At 43.7% G+C, this 21,314-nt stretch overlaps 1 protein-coding gene across 3 annotated transcripts in view; it reads left to right on the forward strand.

Moving 5' to 3' along the window:
- Positions 1-21,314, forward strand: part of TMEM131L (transmembrane 131 like) — a 169,552-nt gene that overhangs the window by 146,623 nt on the left and 1,615 nt on the right. For all 3 annotated transcript variants that reach the window (XM_009240384.4, XM_002815223.5, XM_054554579.2), the window contains 7 exons: positions 6,964-7,088; positions 7,895-8,061; positions 9,108-9,293; positions 12,368-12,446; positions 13,814-13,896; positions 18,940-19,060; positions 20,401-20,489. In XM_009240384.4, coding sequence (XP_009238659.3) covers positions 6,964-7,088; positions 7,895-8,061; positions 9,108-9,293; positions 12,368-12,446; positions 13,814-13,896; positions 18,940-19,060; positions 20,401-20,489 — 850 coding nt within the window. The remainder of the gene's footprint in view (positions 1-6,963; positions 7,089-7,894; positions 8,062-9,107; positions 9,294-12,367; positions 12,447-13,813; positions 13,897-18,939; positions 19,061-20,400; positions 20,490-21,314) is intronic.

Below are 21,314 nucleotides of genomic sequence, written 5' to 3' on the forward strand. Positions count from 1 at the left end.
TTTCTGAGTGGTGGGATTTTGGATTATTTCTTTTTCCTTCTTTATTTTCTTTTATTAAAACTTTATAACAAACATGAATTTTTTGATTCAAATAAAGTGGAAGTGATACAAAATAAGTATGTTGCAAGCAGTCCAAACTACGAATTTACAGTCTGTTTGGAAAGACAAGAGGTTTCTGTATAACCAAACACCAAGATTCATAGTAGAGGGGACTTCAGAGATTGAAAAGTCTGTGTAGGCCAGGGTGCCGTGGAAAGCTCCCAGAGGAGGTGCAAACTTGTGCAGGTAGCATGTGGAAGAACAGAGAAGGGAAGATGGGCAGCGGGCAGCACTGAGCCCCGCAGGTGGAGGAACCATTGAGGCATAATTGGGTGCAGTTAGAGAGCCATCTGACTGGGAAGAAGCTATCTTTGGGGAAGTAATGGGAGGGAAGGGTCAGAGTCCTCCTAGGTTGGAAGGCCATTGAATGCTGATTGAAAGTTCAGACTTTCTTCCCTAGGTCTTGATGGGAAGCACAAATGGTCATATACGCTAAGTGACAGCAATAGGAAGGTGGTGGTATCCGTAGAGAACTGAAGAATTGTTGCCTGCTAAGGAATTTCAGAATCAAATTTGTTAAAAGCACATTTGTCCAAACAAAAAGTTGTTTTGGAGGATTTGGCCTGACGATTGCTGCTTTGGGACCTTTCTGCAGATTTTGGGGAGCTATTGAAGGTTTCTGAGTTGGTGGGGGGCGGCGGGGTGGACAGTGGTTAACAAATTGAAAGCAACCTGTGGGCTGTGATCTTCCTGAAGGTAACAATTGGATATTGTTCAATTCAGTTTTATAAAGACTGTCAGGATGCCTGTTATGTAGAACCAGTGTAGTTGAATAAATGCTTGAATGAATGTGAATATAAGACATTATTGGCAGATCATTCTCAATGTTTTGGAAATTGAATTGGAGAGGGAAGAAATGGATACCAGCTCTTTTCTAACAAAGAGGCTGTTACTCTGTGGGGAGATATGATGTAATCAAGGCTTACATTTGAGCAGGGGTAAAGGATAGGAAAGTAGATAAGAGACATTTTAGAAGAGAAAACCATTAGGACTTCTTAGCACTAAATGCATACAGGAGAGGAGTCATTTTTTCACATGGCCATTTGCAAAAGATAGCTCCAAGGTTCCAAGCCTGGGTGACTAGAATGGGGAATTCTGATGGAGGTGATGAGCTCATTTTTATGTCTGTCAAAGCAATGCTGTTATCACGTTAAGAGCGTGCCCTTTACAGCCAGGCTTCTTCTGGGTTTGAATCTGCATCATCATGTATTCATTCTATAATATTCGGTTAGTTATTTAACATTGCATTTTTCTCCTTCTGCAAAATAAGGATGATAATTGTATACCTACCTCAAAGAGTTGTGAAGATTAAATGGGTTAATATGAGAATTGCTTTAGAATGGCAGCACTTAAAAAGTATTGACAAGCAGTAAGTCTCAAAGTGATAGGTATAATAATGATTGCTACCAACAGAGAGGGATGGCTGAACTTTGAAGAGAGATGTGTAGTAGACAATGGGAGGTGGGGAACTAGAGCTTCTGCAACAAGTTAGGCCTGGAGCTTGAGATTTGGGGGTTACCCATGTGGAGGTTAGACATGGAGTCCGTGAGGTGTGCACAGAGAAAAGACGAGGGCCCTGAGTTCAAACTTTGGGGAGGAGGCAGTGTTGAATTTGCAGACTGGCTGAGGGTGCAGGTATAGCAAGTATACAAAAAGCTAGGCCTAAAGGTGAGGGTAGGGCACACTTTCAGGAGCAGAAATAGTCATTGAATTTGGGATAGGAGAGAATGAATGAAGTTAGGAGTTGAACCTAACATCCTTTTGATATGGGCTTTGGAGTCTTACCTGTTGCCCTGCAATGAAATAGAAACTGATGCTGCCATGCACTGACTCCAGCAGATACATAGCCTTGTGTGCTGGGAGGAGAGGCTGAAATGGATTATCCCAAGGTCCCCTCAACCTAAGATGGCCCTAAGGAATAATGGTGCTGCCACTCGCCTCCACCTGCCACATGTGTGGGTGCCATTGCCTGTTTCAAACTCTCTTCCCAGCACTGAAGTCTTCCTGGCTCTCTGTGCCAGGCTTAGCTGTGCCCTTGGTTATGGCAGTTTTCTTAATTTCTTCAAGTTATTTTCTTCTGTGTGTCTTTACCATTAGATCCCTAAGGGCATGGGTCTTGCCGTTTACCTCTGTCCCTAGAGCTCAAGGCGGTTCTTGCTGTCGGTCTCAGTGGTTGTATAAGACCCTCCCTCCTTGTTTGGTCTGTAAACCTATGTAGGACAGACACCTGCATCTAATGGTGGCATTCGGTTCACAGGAGACATGCCCATCTGAGGGATGTGGATGGCATAGGCTGTACTTTGTGGCCCAAGGTTGTCCCCAACCAAGTCAACCAAGGTGGATTCTCTGGTGCAGATTTGGGGGCAGTGGTTTGTCATTTCTTTCCTGTGTCTGTGACTCACTCCTTGTTTTGTAGAACTGTTCTTTACAATCCTGTGAGTCTATTAATACTTTCCATTTCGTTGTTCATTTGGCAAAAATCATTCTCAATAAGTACATTCCCAAGTGCAGTGCCCAGTGTTTGTTTTTCTTGCACATTCTTAGAGCCCAATTTTGCAGCTTACAAAATTGTATAAATCTGTCTATATAATACACGTGGGACATTCCTCTGGATTTATTGGCAAGGAAGGTTGAAGCCCAGGTTTGGAATCCACAAACTAAATTTTAACCCTAGCTTTGGCTTTTTATTTTCTTTTAAGCAGACTTTTTTCCCTTAGAAAAGTAATTCATGATTATTATAGAAGCATAAAGAATAAGGTAGAAAAAGATCTATCCAGAATAAACTTTTAACATTTTTGTATTCTTTTCTATGCAGATTTTTAAAAACTATTATCTTAAAATAGTTAAGATAATTATTATTGTCTGTAGCTTTGCCATAAGATTATAACTAAATTTTCTATAAAAATTAAATGGGGAGCTTTGTTTTCAGTGGTTACATAACATTTCATCATTTAACTGTGCCATAATTTAAACCATTCTCCTGCAGTTGGACATTAAGATTGTTTCCAACTTTTTACTTTCATAAATAAGTCTGTGATGAACAATTTTGTTCCTCTTACCTGTGTACCTGGTAAATCTTTGTTATAGATGTCAAAAAATAGAATGAAAGGGTATTGATATGGTTTGGCTGTGTCCCTACCCAAATCTCATCTTGAGTTGTACCTCTTACAATTCCCACATGTCATGGGAGGAACCCTATGGGAGGTGGTTGAATTATGGGAGTGGGATTTTCCTGTGCTGTTCTCATGACAGTAAGTCTCACGAGATCTGATGGTTTTAAAAACGGAAGTTTCCCTGCACAAGCTCCCTTCTCTTGTCTGCTGCCATGTGAGACCTGCCTTTCACCTTCTGCCATGATTGTGAGGCCTCCCTAGCCACATGGAACTGTGAGTCCAGTAAACCGCTTTCTTTTGTAAATTGCCCAGTCTCAGGTATGTCTTTATCAGCAGCGTGAAAACGGACTAATACAGGGATCAACTGTGTAAAGCTCCTATGTGTGCTGACAGATTGCTTTCCAGAAAGTTGGTACCAATTTGTTCACATGTCATGTCTGAGAATGCTACTTTCATTCTCCTCTGTGCGGCAAAAATTGTTTGCAAAATCTTAGTGTAATAGGTGAGCAGTTGTGTTTTGGTTTTCTTACTAGGGAAAGGTGAGCATTTTCCTTCAGTTTTTGTAGAAGGCTGAAAAACACAAAGAAACTATCCATCCAAAATGCTACCACTGAAAAGAAATTCTAGAAATGTAGAGGTAAATGTCTAACCTAGTTCTGCTTCCACACTTCAGAGGCAGACACAGTGAACAGGATCCTGCTTCCCCAGCCATTTCCTAGTGCTTATGCATCATAAACACATTTGTGTTTTCTAAAACCAAAATGGAAAGAGGAGACAGACACAAGGTAGTCTATAATTCACCTTTTCTAAAAACATTATTTTATGATGAAATATTTTAGACGAGCTCTTCGTGGTTTTTTTTTTTTTGCTTTTGTATTTCTTTCATGAATTTATATTTCATGTCCTTTGCCCATTTTTCTTTTGAATGTTTTATTCTCTGTAAGAGCACTTTCTGTGTTAAAGATATCAACTCTATCAAATATTGTGTATCAGAGTTTTTTTAGTTTGCTAAGAAACTAAGCAAACTTAGTTATTGCATATTTGATTTTACTTATACACAGTGGCTTTAAGAATGACTTTTGCAGTAAGTTTGTGATTTCTCTTCTTTGATTTCTTCCTTTGCTTTTAGTAAAGCTTAGGAAATCTTTCTCCACACTGCCATCTGTGAAATCATCACCTCTATCAGAGAGATCAGCAAACGTAACTAGTTCAAATAGTTCAGCTGACGCAGGAGAATCTCTTGAGCCCAGGAGTTCAAGACCAGTCTGGGCAACACAGCAAGACCTCATCTCTGCAGAAAATAAAAAAAAAATAGCTGGGCATGGTGGCACTTGCCTGTAGTGTCAGCTACCCAGGAGGCGGAGGTAGGCGGTTGCTTGAGCCTGGGAGGTTGAGGCAGCAGTGAACAATGATTGCCTCACTGCACTCTAGCCTGAGCAACAGAGCAAGACCCTGTCTTAAAAAAAAAAAAAAAAAAAAAAACCCACCAAAAAAACCTCCAAATAACCCAATAATAATGATGATGATAACTAAGTCTCATTTAAATGGCTTATGCAATGCTAGGTAATTTAGTCCACACAATGCTTTGAGGATGACTCGGGAAACTGAGGCAGAGAGGCTAAGTAACTTGCCCAAGGTTACACAGCTGGTAATTAAGGCAGGAGATTGAAACTAGGCACTTTAGCCTCTGAGATGTGCTCCTAATTGCAGCTCCATGTGCCTCTTCAGTTTCCTGGTTAGTCCTGTCCTCCTCTCTCTGGGATCCTCTGTACCAGAAAGCAGCCAGGTGGTGCTTTGCTCTTCCTCGGATTTCTTGACAAGTCTGTTGCTTTGTGCTCTGGCTCGCTTTTCCTCCCTGTTCCACCTGCTGTCTCCATTGCAGGCCTGTTCTCTCTCAGCCACATCCCTCCTCACTGCCCAGTGCTTCAGAAGGTGCTCCCTGCCACTCTTTCTGGGATACGTCTCATGCCTCTGAATCTAGCTTGTCCTGCATTCCCCTTTTCTTTGTCATACTCACGGAGAACTCTTTGATGCTTCTGGTCACCGAGTCCCGCCTCTCAGTAGTCCTGAATGTACTCACCCTTTCGCTTGCACAGGATGACAGTTCCAACCAGACGGATTTGAGAAAGGCAGCCAAGTATCAGTGACTGCTTACCAGCTCACGCTTTCTCAGACCCCACTGAGAGACTGATTTTTTATTTGTACCTGACCCTGGAGGGATGGATAGGCTCAAGTACTTGCTGTGTGGACAAGCCTTTGTTGGCCCTTGAGTGGACGGGGGTGGGAAACCTCCCCACCAAGTTAGAAATACACAAAGGAACAATACATGAAGAAATGTGGTGCATGTCTGTTTAACATTAAATCCCGAGTCTGCATGTCCTTCAGTTTAGCTTCAAACTTAAGCAATTAGCATAAGGTCCTGTACAATAGGGCTTTGTGTGTTTAACTTGTCAGGTTTTTAAAATACCTTCAGAATCAGAAAAAGGTTAATACATACTTACTGGGGGAAACAAAGGTGTATAAAGGAGAAATAAAAAATGTCATAATCCCACTGCCTACACAGTTAAAAATCCCATTTCGCTTCTAGTTTTTATTTACTGTGGTGTGCACATTGCTTTAATAGATGCATAAGAGTTCTAATATCTCAGACATAGAACTTGTAGGTATTGCAGGTTACCTAAAACCTTTTCTTTTTCTCCTTCCAAGTTATTCGTGTTAGTTGAGTGTATGTTTCAACTTCACAATTCCTACTCTTGATTGCTGGGCCAACCTTCTGAAAGAGAAGGTAAAATGAGCCAATCTTTGCTTTCCATGAAGTGTGTGAATCCTTCAGTCAGTCAGAAGGGGACTCTTCTGGATCTAGGGGATTTGCCTCTGGGAGATGCCTGGAGAAGGTATATCTTCCTCCTGAAAATACCTAACACACTGAAGAGATGTGTCTTTTAAGTCCTTGGGTCTCAGTGTGTCAGCTCCCACCACCGCCTACCCACTGACAGTGTCTCTGCTTTAAGAGGGCAACATGTGGAAGGAAGAGGAATAATAAGTATTAGAATACGTTAAAGACTTGAGCTACTTCATAGTTTGAAAGGGCAAAGGGAATCCCTCTCCCGTTGGGTCTGTTAATAGACCATGCCTGACATTGAAAAGAGGAAAAGGCTCCAATTGAGGAAACTATACTTATTTAATACATATATATATAATGTTTATGCATCTCATGCTGATGCTTTTCAGAACCACATTTTTAAAACATCAAGCATATTCTTGCTTATTTACCCAAGAAGCTCACACTAGTTTGGAGCATTCTGTAGAGATTTGGCTGCTCTCCTAAAGTTCGTCTATAAACAAAAACGTAAAGACACAACTTGATCCTAAGTCGAGTTTTTACCTAATTTTTCTTCATAGTACAGTAATTTATGTGAGTTGCACATAGCAAATTAACAGGTGAAGGTTGGAGGATTTATTGCTGCAAAGTTAACAGCAAGCTGGTCATAAATTGCTAGCAGATGTTTTTCCTTTTTAGCCTCTTAGGAATTTTATAGGCAACAATTCTTTTTTCTTCTTTTTCTGTGGAGCTTGAGGGAAGTAGAGCAAGAGGGGAAATGAAAACAAACTAGAGGCTGAGAAACATACTTTTCAGTTTTCAACAGCACTGGGACATTCTGAATTCAGATGGAGCTGGTCTTCAAATGTTTAAACATGTTTTTATTCATATTTAGTTTAAACCATTGAACATTTACTTTCTCTTCTTTAGCAAGAAGATCCTTATAGGAAGAAAAAGCTTCAGGAGAAAAGAGAAGGAAATTTACAAAATTTAAATTGGAGTAAAAGTCGAACATGTAGAAAGAACAAGAAAAGGGGTGTTGCTCCAGTCTCAAGGTGCGTAATTCTTACTATCTCTAATATTTTGATCTATTTTTCACTTTATAATTTTGCATTTGGCTATTAACTTTTAAACTTATTTCGGTGATACTAGATACCGATAATATGAGAGTGTAGATGTTTATATCTTAAGATTAAAATACATTTGTAAAATTAACATTTTCCCATTATGTTTTTATTTTGTTAAAAATACCTTAAAGTGACCATTTTGTATCTTTCCTTTATAAAATGCTAACAGATTTGGTAGTTTTTAGGGGGAAAGCATAAGCCATCCCTCCGTGTGGAGACCTTCATTCTGCTTATGAGAGGCAGGGGCATTTGTGGAGCAGGAACTAGAGAAAACCGCGGGTCACAGGCAGGCCTCTGCTGTTCCCTGTTCAGCCACTGACCCACCTGCGCTATCTGGGGTCATAATAATTAAACAGAATAGTTACCCCTCAGGTCACCCTTGCTTCAGTCCTGCAGAAGGTAGGTTCTTACAGCTGCAGGAAGTGAGGTACCCAGACAATATGTAGTTTGACAAGCTGGCTGGTAAGGGACAGATCCAGAATTCGAACCCAGGCAGTGTGGCACTCTGCCTTGGAAACCTTGCTTCTTTGAGACACTTAATTTCCCTGACAAAATCTTTTTCTTATTGGTATCCATTTCTGCTCATCATACTCTTCCACCAGACCCAAAGAGAGAAGGACTCCTATTGTCCCAGATTCATATTTTCACCTCTAATAAGTCTCTTGGAAAGGAGGTCTGCATGTGTACATGATAAAATACAGATGTGGTTTTTTTTGTGTGTGTGGCTTTTCCAGGCCTCCTGAACAGAGTGACCTAAAGCTTGTGTGCAGTGACTTTGAGAGGTCTGAGCTGAGCAGTGACATCAATGTAAGAAGCTGGTGTATACAGGAAAGCACTAGGGAGGTTTGTAAAGCAGATGCCGAAATTGTAAGCAGTTTACCTGCTGCCCAGAGAGAGGCAGGTATGTAATGATACTGAGCTACAAATGGTGCTTCTGTGGGAATTTTTGTTTCCTCAACGAAGTATCTAATAAGAGAAATGACACCTCAATGATTTTATCTCTACAGGCAACTTAGCTAATAACTAAAGCCCCAGTGGAAAACTTTCAGGGTGAGACCAGAAAACTAAGATTCAGTTGAGTCTCAGTAGGCCTCTAGTGCTGCCCACCAGCCCCCCAGCCCTCCAGTCTGGCCAGTCGTAACTGTCCTCAGGCGTATTGCTGAAGGAACGATGCTTGCTTGCTGCAGACAGGTTCCCTTTGGTGAAAGTGGGGAGTAACCAAGTGAGATAGTGCTACCCCCATACCTGAGTCCAGCAGTTCTGCAGAGCCAGGCTGCTGCCCCACCCAAGGCCTGCTGGGCAGTGTCCCTGGGAGTGGTAGGTAGAGGGACACCCAGTGCTGAGTCCAGGGTCTGGTACAGGATAGTGGGGGCTAGGGCAGTACATGTGGGATATGGGGTGGTGGGGGTTGCAACCCTCCCAGCCAACACCCACTTTATCCAGACACATGCCCCATGCCCCAGCACACTTAGCTGGTTTCTATCTCCACCCTCTCTTTGTCATTCCCTTGACACACGTTTGTTGCTTTTGGTCTTACTGAAGAGTCTTCCCATCCACATATCAATATTTTGAAACTCTTAGTAGATATCTTATTAAAAGAGAGGGGGAAAATCACCTATGAATCTCTGGTGCAATAGAGTAGCCTCAGTCTTCTTGATATAAGTTATTTGTTATTTCTAGAATCATTATTAGATCATGCTTATATAGTTGGTGTTGGCCCTTTTAGCCCCTGATTGCTCCTGCCGTAGGCAGAGTAGACAGCCCATCCCTATTATTTCTCAAAGTGCAACCATTAGTTTCCACGAACTCCTCCTTTCTTGCCAGATGAGCAGAGGTAGCTGAAGGTGAACCTGCCCTCCTCCTCCTGTCACCTCTCTCCTTCTATTAGAAATGCATGAGGCTGACAGTTGCTTCAGGGAAACATGACTCCTCTCACTCTTCCTCCAGAGGGTTACTACCAGAAGCCTGAGAAGAAATGTGCGGACAAGTTCTGCTCTGATTCCAGCTCCGACTGTGGGAGCTCCTCTGGCAGCGTGCGTGCCAGCCGGGGCAGCTGGGGGAGCTGGAGCAGCACCAGCAGCTCTGACGGGGATAAGAAGCCCATGGTGGACGCCCAGCGCTTCCTGCCGGCCGGTGAGTCCTGAGCAGAGCCCCAGGCACTCTCAGTGGCCCTTCCCTCTGCCCTCCCACGTACCCAGTCCACACAGTCTCGATCTGCCTTCAGGAGTGCAGAGGACAGATGGGACAGTGGCCTTGACCTTTGCTTTGGACTTCACTCACTTTCTTTTTCTTTCCTCCCTCCTCCTTCCCCTCCATCCTTGTCACAATCATCATCATTGTTTATTAGTGTCTGTCTTGGAAATAGTTCAGAGAGCTTCTGCATTTAGTTTGTCATCTGTACATTCTTAATGACACAGCATTTGCCATTGTGATGTTTCTTAGGTGTGGACTTCTATGGCACTAAATGCATCACATTGCGCAGCCATCACAACTGTCCATCTCCAGAATTTTTTATCTTGCAAAACTGAAACTCTGTACCCATGAAACAATAACTCTGCATTGCTCCCTCCCTGTATCCCCTGCTCACCCCTCTTCTACTTTCTGTGTCTATAAATTTGCCTACTCTGGGTATCTTATATAAGTGGATTCACACAGTATGGTTTTCTTTTTGTAACTGGATCATTTCAGTTAACATAATGTCTTCAATGTTCAAAAACATTGTAGCATGTGTCAGCATTTCCTTCCCTTTTATTGCCAGGTAATACTCCATTGTATGTACAGACACTTGGATGATAACTTTCACCTTTTGGTTTGTTCGAATAATGCTGCTGTGAACATTGGCTGTCCCTTATTTTTGAGAAAGTTTGAGAAAGTTATGATGTAGGAGAGGTCAAAGAAGCATCTGTGTGTCAGTTACCCAGAACTAACAACTCTTAATTTTGCCATATTTGCTTTTTTTTTTTTAAATCATCTGTTCGCTTCTCCCTTCCCAAGAGAATCACTGTTTACTGTCATGAATTTGGTCTGGGTGCTTTTAGTCCATTTTAAATTTTACATTCATATGTCCATCAACAAAATATTGACTGTTAGTCTTTAACTTACATAAATGAAATCATACTTCAGTGTAGCCTTCTGCGTCTTGCTCTTTTCACTCAGGTTTTGTTTTTTTTTTTTAATTATTTATTTTTTTTTTTTGAGAGGGAGTTGCTCTATCGCCCAGGCTGGAGTGCAGTGGTGGGATCTCGGCTCACTGCAACCTCCGCCTCTCGGTTTTAAGCGATTCTCGTGCCTCAGCCTCCCGAGTAGCTGGGGTTACAGGCATGTGCCACAACACCCGTCTAATTTTTGTATTGTTAGTAGAGACGGGGTTTCATCATGTTGCCCAGGCTGGTCTCTAACTCCTGGCCTCAAGTGATCTGCCCGCCTTGGCCTCCCAAAGTGCTGGGATTACAGGCGTGAGCCACTGCGCCCGGCCTACTCAGCATTGTTATTTTTACCTTTACATCTATATGAAGATGTAGTTCCATTCCTTTTAACTGTTGTTTTCAACATAGTAAACTTTTAACTTTAGTAAAAAGAAAGGGTGGTGAGATTGTGCGGTTCCTGTTTGTATGGCGCCTTGCATTTGTCAAGCATGCTCACGGGTGCCCACACGCCCCATGAGAAGGGCAGGGCAGGTGTCCCTGTTCTCACTGTCATCTGAAGACTCAGCCTCAGAGAGGATGCCTGGATCCTTTGACACCATGCAGTCAGTAGCTCAGTCTTGAACCCGGGGCTTCTTCCCCCAGTTCCCAGTGCACTGCCCACCTCATCTCCTATTCTCCTCATGGGCTGTTCTACGCGATGAACACAAGCCATAGAGAATTTCCTTCAGCAGCCTGCAAGCTGTTACTATTTCTTCTCTCTCCCACCAGCAGTGAGACCTTAAAAGAAAGTCTTGTCTGAGAGACTAGTACAGTAGCAGCCGTGAAAACCTAGAGGAAGTGCCCGCATGTATGCGATTCCACTCAGCAGTTCTCCACGTTTTCAGTTTTCCCTGTCTTGTCTCGCTCAGCCTTTTTAGACATTGTTGTCTTAATGGCCCCCCATAAAATGTTCACAGCACTGATACGTTCTGTGCATGTGCGTCTACTACAGAAGACTGAAGGTTTGCCTGATGATTCCAGTGTGGGATTTTAAAAATGGAGGCCGGGCGCGGTGGCTCACACCTGCAATCCCAGCACTTTGGGAGGCCGAAGCAGACAGATCACTTGAGGTCAGGAGTTCCAGACCAGCTGGCCAACATAGCAAAACCACATCTCTACTAAAAATTCAAAACTCAGCTGGGCGTGGTGACGAGTGCCTGTAGTTACAGCCACTGGGAGGCTGAGGCAGGAGGCGGAGAGTGCAGTGAGCCGAGATCGCCACTGCACTCCAGCCTGGGTGACAAAGCGAGACTCTGTCTCGACAAAAAAAAAAGGGGGTACATTAGTTAAGAAAAACTACAGGTGTGTCTTTTGCTTGAGGGAAAGGCTAACATTAGTAGAGTGATGAAAATTATTAATGGTATTGCTGTACAGTAGCATAGCATGCAGTCTTTAAGTTGTGTTCGAAGGTTATATAATAGCAGGAAAATGTCCCCAGTGTAATAAATGGCATAAAAAAACAAAAGACAATGTATATGTGAAATATGATTCCAATTTTATACATATACACACACATAAAGGAGATTGTAAAGAACTTTGGGAGGCCGAGGTGGGTGGATCACCTGAGGTCAGGAGTTCAAGACCACCCTGGCCAACATGGCGAAACCCCATCTCTACTAAAAATACAAAAATTAGCCAGGCATGGTGGTGCACGCCTGTAATCCCAGCTACTCAGGAGGCTGAGGCAGGAGGATCGGTTGAACCCGGGAGGTGGAAGTTGCAGTGAGCCGAGATCGCACCATTGCACTCCAGCCTGGGCGACAGAGTGAGACTCTGTCTCAAAAAAAAAAACAAAACAACAACAACAAAAAGAGATTGTAAAGAAATATACCTAAATGTTCATAATTGTAGTATAATTGCAAGATTCATGTTTAATGTTTAAAAATTAAATGTGAGAATATCGGTTTAAAGTGAAAAATCAGTCATGCGTTAATGATATTAATAACCTATGCATTTTAATACTGAATATACAGTTGACGTGTACTTTTTAAAACTTGTGATAATGTGTTTCTTTTAATGCAGGAGACAGTGTTTCACAAAATGATTTTCCTTCTGAAGCTCCCATCTCCTTGAATCTTTCTCATAACATCTGCAATCCCATGTAAGTTTTTTATTTTCCAGCTTTTACAGTATGTTTCGTGTACTGCTTTTTCTACCAATTAATGTGTTTCTTCTTTGTACTTGGTTCTGCAGGTTAAAATATGAAAACTTTTTAAAGATGCAGGAAAGTAAAATCTGATTTTATTAATAATTCAGGAGTGGTGCAAGTAAACATGGTTCATGTGGGAGAGGCTCAGGTATCGCTAATTTTTTCAGACAGGTAGCCACGTTAGAAAATACCTAATTTCTGAAGCCAGCCGTGGTGGTTCACACCTGTAATCCTAGCACTTTGGGAGGCCAGGGTGGGAGGATCTCTTGAGTCCAGGAGTTCAAGACCAGTCTGGGTAACAAAATGAAACCCCATCTCTAAAAAGAATTTCTTTTTTTCTTTTTAAATTAGGCGTAGTGGCGCACGCCTGTATTTCCAGCTACTCGCTGAGGCTAAGGTGGGAGGATCACTTGATCCCAGGAGATTGGGGCTGCAGTGAGCTATGATTACACCACTACACTCTAGCCTGGGTAGCAGAGCGAGATCCTGTCTCAGAAGAGAACACCTTATTTCTGAATGTAGAAGGAGGAAGCAGTAGTTATTATAAAGATGGGAATCATTTACCCTTTGCTAGGCCTTGAAATAAAACTGAGCATTGATAATTGAGGAAATTTTGCAAGAACCTGGTAGATACGTGTTTCCAGTTCTGCCCTATGATGATTTCTGCAGCACTGGACAAAATAAACAAGTACGTTTTATTGAGTGAGAGAAGAGGAAGGTGGGTAAGAAGGAGGAGAGTTCAGTGTGAGAAATGAACTTGGTTTCTTAGGTGCCTCCCTCTTGGTAAGAGGACAGAGGATGCAGTTAAGTGGGTGAGTTTGTGAGGAAGGTAACTTGACTAGTGCACAGGAAAGCTCTTCATGGGTTTATTGGGGGTAGGTTGTCAGCAAAGGATTAAGAATTGCTGCTAACTGCTAGCCTAGGCACACTCCCCAATCAGCCTCCTTCCCTTGGGCCACGCATCTACCTTCTGTACTTTTCTGTCATCTCTGACTAGGGAAGGTGAACTACCTGGAAATACAGACAGGTGGCTACCTGTCTGAAAATCTACCTGACGGGTAGATTTAAAAACCACAGGTTACCTCATAGTTATGTTAGTTAATTTTTTTTGTTGTTGGTTATGACAAGTCTTTGCTAGATTTGGGAATTTAATATTCCTCAATTCTTTTCTGGCTGTGTAACTTTACATCCTTTATATCTGTATGTTTCTTGGGTAAGACTTCATTTGACTGAAAACTCAATCAGACGTGGTTATACAATATCAGTATTCCCTCGTGCAGAAAAAATGAGTCGTTCCTCCTTTGCCCTCTGCCCCACAGGACCGTGAATAGTCTCCCACAATACGCAGAGCCTTCCTGTCCCAGCCTTCCTGCCGGGCCCACAGGTGTTGAAGAAGATAAAGGTGAGATGCATTCCTTTTGCTGCAGACATCAGCCAAGGGTTCTGTGCTATCTGTATTCCTGGCTGATGAGTTTGAGAAGACAGAGCAGGCAGGGTGGGACAGTGCCATTTCCCCACCAGCCCCTTCTCCAAGCCACACGTTCGTACATCAGGAAGGCATCTACTCTGTGGACGGGCATCATCGGGGCCCCAGCTGACCTTGTGCATCAATACTGAGCCCCATCCCTACAGCTGAGGCACAGATGCCCTATATCCTGGAATAATCCCAGGCCCCTCACAGCAGACTCCTGATGCATTTAGTTCACCTTCCCTAGTCAGAGATGACAGAAAAGTACAGAAGGTAGATGCGTGGCCCAAGGGAAGGAGGCTGATTGGGGAGTGTGCCTAGGCTGAGGGTGCAGCACCTCACCTGCTTACCACTTTCCCTGGCCTGCTTCCCTTCCTCCCCAACTCACTTTGTCTTAGAAGCCTATTAATTCAGCCTCAGCAGCCTTGGGGACCCGCCTTGCTCAGGCATCAGTGCTGAGACCTTCTGCCTGCGGGAAAGGCAGTTGCCTGGGTGCATGGAAATAGGAATGGGTGGGAAGGAAACATCTCCTGCCTGGGGGCTCTGATGGGAGGTGAACTCCAGTCCTCCTTCATTTTTCTTCTCTTTTCCTCCTCTTCTGCCTCTCTTTGTCTTTTGTTTCCTGTTTGATTCTAGGGCTTCTTTCTTGCCTAACGTGGGTCAGGAATTGTGGCAGGATAAACCTGATTTTTATTCTCTGTGTCTTTAATACACATACTTGCTTTTGGTCATAGAATTTAACACTGGATTTAAAAGCTGCTCTGCACATTGGAGAATTTTAACCCTTGAAAGTGAAATACTTTATGTTGGTCCTTGGATAAATTTTGGACTTGTCCAGTTATCAACAGAAATAGCGAATTTAGTGACTAGTCCAGTAAAATAAGTGTTTTCAATTAAAAAAATCTAAAATTAAATAATCCATAGTTTGCAAAGGCAAGATGTGGGGGCGGTTTAGATGGTACTGCCTTTCTTTTCTGTGAGAGAAAGGTAGGATTTTAATGGTGTGGAAGAATAAAAACTGTCAGAGCATCTACCCTTCAGCATGTGCCATTCTGCTTTGCTGGCAGTTGGAGATTTACGTGCGGTTTGGTGTTCTAACCCAGGTTTGTGTGTGTACTTCAAGTGCTTTACCTTGGCCCCACTGACAGAGAGTACATCTTGTCTGCAGTCTGTTGCCTGCAAAGCCGTGGGCCCATCACCTTTGTACTCCCTCACCTCCCTCACAGCCGTGTTTTCCTTCTTGCCCAGCTGAAATGGCCTGATCCATTGTTACAGTCATTTCCTCGACTCCTCTCCCTTTATTGCTTTATTGCAAAGCCCCAGCCATGGTTTTGCCTAGTGCCCTACCTGCTCCTGTGCAGGCAAGTGAAGCTGGAGAGCAGCATTCCCCATGCCAGCTGCCTCTGTGGATTCTCCACCACCCACTTCACATAGTGCCTGTGTCCTCCCGCCCTGCCCCTCTGTCACCACAGTTCCAATGCCTCCTGCCTCGTTCTTTTACTTGATCTTGCTTCTTGCTTTACTGGAAGAGAGAGAAGTGGTTAGAGGCCTTCAGCAAGCTCCCACTGCCCTCTCCACCAGCCCACCATGTCATGCCATTCTCTGCCTCTCTCCTGTTGCAGCCTGAAAAATGGTCAGTGCAGCCCTTCTCTCCAAGGGTATTACTGCAGATTTCCCTTCTGCATCATCAGTTTTTCTCTAATGGGTCATTCTCATCAGCACACAAATCTACTGTAATACTTCCTGTCATTAAAAATTCAACAATAGCCAAAGCTCTCTCTTGACTGCCTTCTTCAGTGGCTGCTCTGTTTCTCTGCCCCTGTCGTTAGGAGACTCCTTAGAAGAATTATGTGAGTTGCCCATTCAGATTCCTCTCCTCCCTGGAAACCCCTGTAATCTGGCTTTTGCCACCATCGCTCTTTTGAAACCGTGCTGTCGGGGTCCCTGGTGATTTGCACATTGCTGAATGCTTGATTAAGTCTTTTCAGTCTCCATATTCACCTGTGACAGACACTGGACGTTCTGTTCTGGCTGGTAGACCTTAGGTTCCTGACCCAGCTTCTCCCCCATCTCCCCACCTCATTACCCTGGAGCCCTCCAGAGAGCAGGCCTTGGTGCTGTGCTCTTCTCTGTCTGTGCACACTTTCTTGGTGATCTCATCCACTTTCAAAGGTCTGAGTCTCTCTTTGACCCAGACAACTCCCAAATGTATATGCAGGAGACATTCACTCTATTGTGTTGGACTTGAAGCAAACTTGTGCCTTGCCCCAAAGGGAGACACTCTTCCTTCTGAGACTTTGCATAACAAATGCCCTGGGAAAGATAGTTTAGAATAAAGGAGCCAGTGCTGCTTCTCGTAAGAAGCACAGAAACCTGAAAGACCCAGCGAGAATTGTCTCACAACATACACACCCCTTATTTCTATGTAGCCTTGGCTTCTGGTAGATTTTCACATGCGTACATCATTCCATAAGCAATTCTTAATCAGACCTAGGGAAGGTGGAACCAAATCTGCTTTGTCTGTCTCATACATTTATTAACAGCAGCTGTCCACAGGAGCCTACGCAACAGGATGAGGCCACTTTGCAGTATTGACCTCAGCCAATGCCCTAGAGTCTCAGACCCAACCAGCTGAACAAATCCCACAGACCATCAGGGTCTACCTTAGAGAGGCAGATAGCTTTCTCTTTAAGTTTCTGTATTGATCTCTCCACTTGGCCAGAGGCTTTACTCCAGGTACAGCAGGATGTGTTAGTGATTGCATGGACTGCACCTTGGCCTGCAAAGAGAACATCTGGAACCATTCTGTCATCTGTAACAACCACGGCCAGTGAGTTGAGGCTGATCCAAATGCCTTCCAGGGACCAGGTGCTGTCTTCGATCACTTCAGCTAATATCAGCAAATTCCATACCAGCCGCTTCTAACTGGGTAGCTCCCTCCTAGTGATTACTGCCCGTAGGATGTGCATGAACCAGTTATCCTTCCAGGAAGCCTACTGTGTGCCCGTTGTGTGATGCTGGAAGTGTTGCCATGTCTGGGGCAATGATGCACCCCGGCAACAACAGTGGCAGCCTGGGTGGTGCAGACCTGATCAGTATCTTGATTCCAGCTGGTCTCAGTGGAGAACATACCCTTACCAAGGACCTCTATCTTGAGTGGCTGTAAGGTTTATTCGGAAGCCAAGATCCATTTTCACATTTCAGAGCCCTGGAGAACAATGTCTTTAATCTGCCCATCTGTTGCTTCGCAAGTGGCAGACCAAGCACCTAAGCCATTGGCAATAGCCTAAAAGTTGTTTACTCCTAGCAAGGTTCATCAGGGCGGAATTAGCCAGAGCTGTGAGAACCACTTTGGGTTCTGCCCACTGATGAAAATGGCTGTGTTCCTTTTCAGTTCTGCATGGTGAACACTGAGGTGGGACAGCTGCAGCCTCCCAGTAGATGCTGTCTGATTTCAGCCTGACCCAGCCATCAGTGAGCCAGGCCCAGGCATTTAAGGGAGCCCCTGGGAATTGAGGGCCCACTGAGCCAGCAGCTTCACTTCAGGTGCAGAGTGGGGAATAAAGTTTCCCTAGAGGGGTAGCTGCCATTTTTCCACATAAAGCGGAAATATAGCTGGGGCAAGCCCACTGCATGAGCAGCAGCCTCTTTGCATGAGTTCCCCTGAGCCACATGGCGATATTTAATCACAGAATATCTCATATCTAATATGGGGTGACTCAGACAGCCCAGATGGATGCCACACACAGTGGGTTGTGCTACAGGAGAAGAACCCTGAGCTTTGGGACCCCAAAGCTTTTATGATAGGCAACAAGCATGCCTGCCCTTTGCTCCAGAAAGAGACACTATATGTTTCAAGGCTTTTGCTTAGCAAACATCTATGAAAAGATAGTCCCGGAGAAAGGTTGCCAGTGCCTCTGGCAGAAGTGGGAGATGCCTAGAGATTTGTGTCCAAGAAGTCACTCTGCTCAAAACCTTCCAGTAGCTTCAAAGTAAATGCCTAAATTCTTCAAGGGGCCCACAGGGCTCTGTCTTCTCTGCTCCCAATCCACTCTCTAAAGCCTCATCCCCTACTCTTCCGCTTTCCCTGTCCTTCCTGGCTACACTGGTATCCTTGCTGTTTGAATTCCCCAGGCACACCTTGCTTCAGGGCTTTTGTGGTACTGTTTCTGCTGCCTGGAATGTGCTTCCCTGTACCCACTGGGCTCACTTCCTCACGTCAATCACGTCTTTGAGGAGCTGTTTTCTCAGTGAGGCCTTTGATCATCCTATCTTAAATCATTGTATTTGGCCAGGCGTGGTGGCTCACGCCTGTAATCCCAACGCTTTGGGAGGCCGAGGCGGGTGGATCAGTTGAGGCCAGGAGTTTGAGACCAGCCTGGCCAACATGGTGAAACCCTATCTCTACTAAAAATACAAAAATTAGCTGGGCATGGTGGTGTGTGCCTATAGTCCCAGTTAAGCAGGAGGCTGAGGCATGAGAATCACTTGAACCTGGGAGGTAGAGGTTGCAGTGAGCCAGGATGCCACCACTGCACTCCAGCCTGGGCGACAGAGTGAGACCATTCCACCCCCCGCCCCCGCAAAAAAAAATGCTGTATTTGCCGTCATGGCACGTACATTATCTGCCGTGCTACACTTTGTTTGTTGTTTGTCTTTGCTCACTTGAATGTAGCTTGTTCACTGCTGTATCCTCAGTATCTCTAATGGGGCCTTGCAGAAAGTAGTTCCTCAAATATTTATGTGAGTCTCACCTTGTCATCCAGGTCAAGAGACAATCGGACACTGTCTGAAGAAACGGTCAAAACAATATGCTGTATTTCAGAATTATATCCTGAAATTATATCCCAAAAGGAGTCAGTTAGCATGTGTGGGTGACATCAGGGAGTGTTTTCTGGAGGGAAGGGCAGGTGCAGGAAGGGTAGGATGAGGGCTAGGTGAGGATAGGGTGGACTCAGGCCTTGTTCTCTTCCGTAGGTCTTTACTCACCTGCAGACCTGTGGCCCACTCCGCCGGTATGTGTGACAAGCAGCTTAAACTGCACCCTGGAGAACGGCGTGCCTTGTGTGATTCAGGAGCCAGCCCCGGTTCATAATAGGTACAGCTTCACTTCTCTGATTGGTGCCTTGCTTAGTCTAAGGGCTTGCAGTTGGAATTTGAGTTCAGTTTCTTAGGGTTTCCTTACAAAAATGAAGGCTAGGCTTCTTCCTTGGTGTACTTTAGCTGTACGTTTCCTTCTGCCTTTTAGAGTTGCATTGGGAGTAAACCAGGCATTTAGAGAAACATGAAATAAAAGAAATAAAGCTGGTGATAGTGTCATTATTTTTAAAAAATTGAAAAGATGATTTTTTCATATATTAGAGGCAGATTTGAAAAAAAACTCACAATTCCTAACTCCTAGCAGAGCAAAGCTGTTCATTTTTCTGTGGCATTATTCTTGAACACGTTTAACATTGTATTTATTTGTTTGTTTGTTTATTTTTTAGAGACAGAGTCTTGCTCTGTCACCTAGGCTGGAGCGCAGTGGTACAATTATAGCTCACTGCAGCCTTGAACTCCTGGGTTCAGGCGATTCTCCTGCCTCAGCCTCTCAAGTAACTGGGACTACAGGTGTGTGCCACCATGCTGGGCTAATTTTTATTTTTATTTTTATTTTTTTTGTAGAGACAAGATCTTGCTTTGTTGCCTAGGCTGGTCTTGAACTCTTGGTCTCAAGCTATCCTCCTGCCTTGACCTCCCAAAGTGTTGGTATTATAGGCATGAGCCACTACACCTGGCCCAAATTTAAAGTTTTAAAAGATCAAATAATTTGAGTATTGAAAAACAGTTACACAATGGCAGTTTTTCAAATTTGCTATTTGACATTAATATGTCATTCAATTAGGGAGTCTTAAGAAAATGTTAGATATTTAATCACAGAATCCATTTGATGGTTTTCTTGGTTCAGCTTATTAGAACAGTATTTCCTATCTCATTTCTATAACAAGAATCTAGGTTGCAATAGGGATCAAAGTATAATGAAGTATAGTCTTTATAGTTATGACTTCTCTAAGATGAATGCTGGTCTTGCTCTGAGCGGACATTTTTAATAAAACATGTTTAAGTCCTTCAGATGTGCACAAAGACACTTAAAGGTGTTCCCGCTGTTCTTTCACAGTGCTGATAAAGCCACGGCTCTCTATTCTGTCTCTAGTTAGACTTAACAAGCATAGTTAAAAACAAGTGTGCTCCTAGTCCAGCCGTCCATCCTGCAGATGGCATGTCACTAGTGATCAGCATTTAGTAAGCCTTTTATTCCGTGACTTGAGAAAGTACATCTTTTATTTTCCGAAATTGGGGAATTCACAGTGATTAGGATGCTAGGCAGTAAAATCGTTTTCCATTTTCTTTATGTCTTGACATCCTGTTTCTGATTAGACTGCTTGTTTTTTGTGGCAGTTTCATTGATTGGAGTGCAACATGCGAAGGCCAGTTTTCCAGCGCATACTGTCCATTGGAATTGAACGATTACAATGCCTTTCCAGAAGGTAAGGGCTCTTCAGACAATCCCAACGCCATTCTTTTATTCTTAGAAGGTCAAAGCAGGAAGTGTGTGGACTAAGAAGAATCCTTTTAACAGCGAGCAGACTTTGAGAATGAGCTTGCAGTAGACTGCCGAATGGCTTCATGTGGATCCAGTTGTGCACTGATGCCATATATAATTTTATGTGACCCTCAAAAAGCCCTCAATTTTGGGTGTCTGGGGGTTTCAAAAATAACCCTAATCCATTTAGTCCTTCCAGTTAGGTAGAACCAGGTCATTTGGATCCATGATGTAGATGTAACATTGTTGGTTATCCACTGGGAGGCCGGGGCTTTAGCTGCTTGCTTTTCTTTTTAGGCAGTCAAGTGCCATGTGAAATAGAAACATTGGCCTGCTTCCTATTATGTCCTTTACTTCTCTGCCCTTGGGTGGTGCTGCAGAAGGAAGGAAAGGAGCTTGGAGGGGAAATTGTGGAAAACTGCAGATGCTTGGGCTCAAGCATCTGTAATAATAAAAAAATGAGAGCTATGGGATATCCCTGGTCAACTGGAAAATGCTCTATTGTGCACTACTGTTGGATCATGGTTTCTTATACTAGAAACGCCCTTTCAGGGAAAGGATGTATCATTCTTATCTAGATTTTGATACATGCATTGCTCCATGCTAACCACAGGGGGTGCTTTGGGAATGTTCTTATGATTGTGAGGGTCTGTGTTCATTATGTTCTTAATGATATCTAAGGAGTCCTTGGTTTTGGATTGCTGTATCAGCCCATATGATATATGTGTAGGTGGCTGAGGTTGGCATGACAGGTAATAAAAACATTTTA

Source organism: Pongo abelii, chromosome 3 (genome assembly GCF_028885655.2).
Source record: "Pongo abelii isolate AG06213 chromosome 3, NHGRI_mPonAbe1-v2.0_pri, whole genome shotgun sequence".
NCBI classification, from domain to species: Eukaryota; Metazoa; Chordata; class Mammalia; order Primates; family Hominidae; genus Pongo; species Pongo abelii.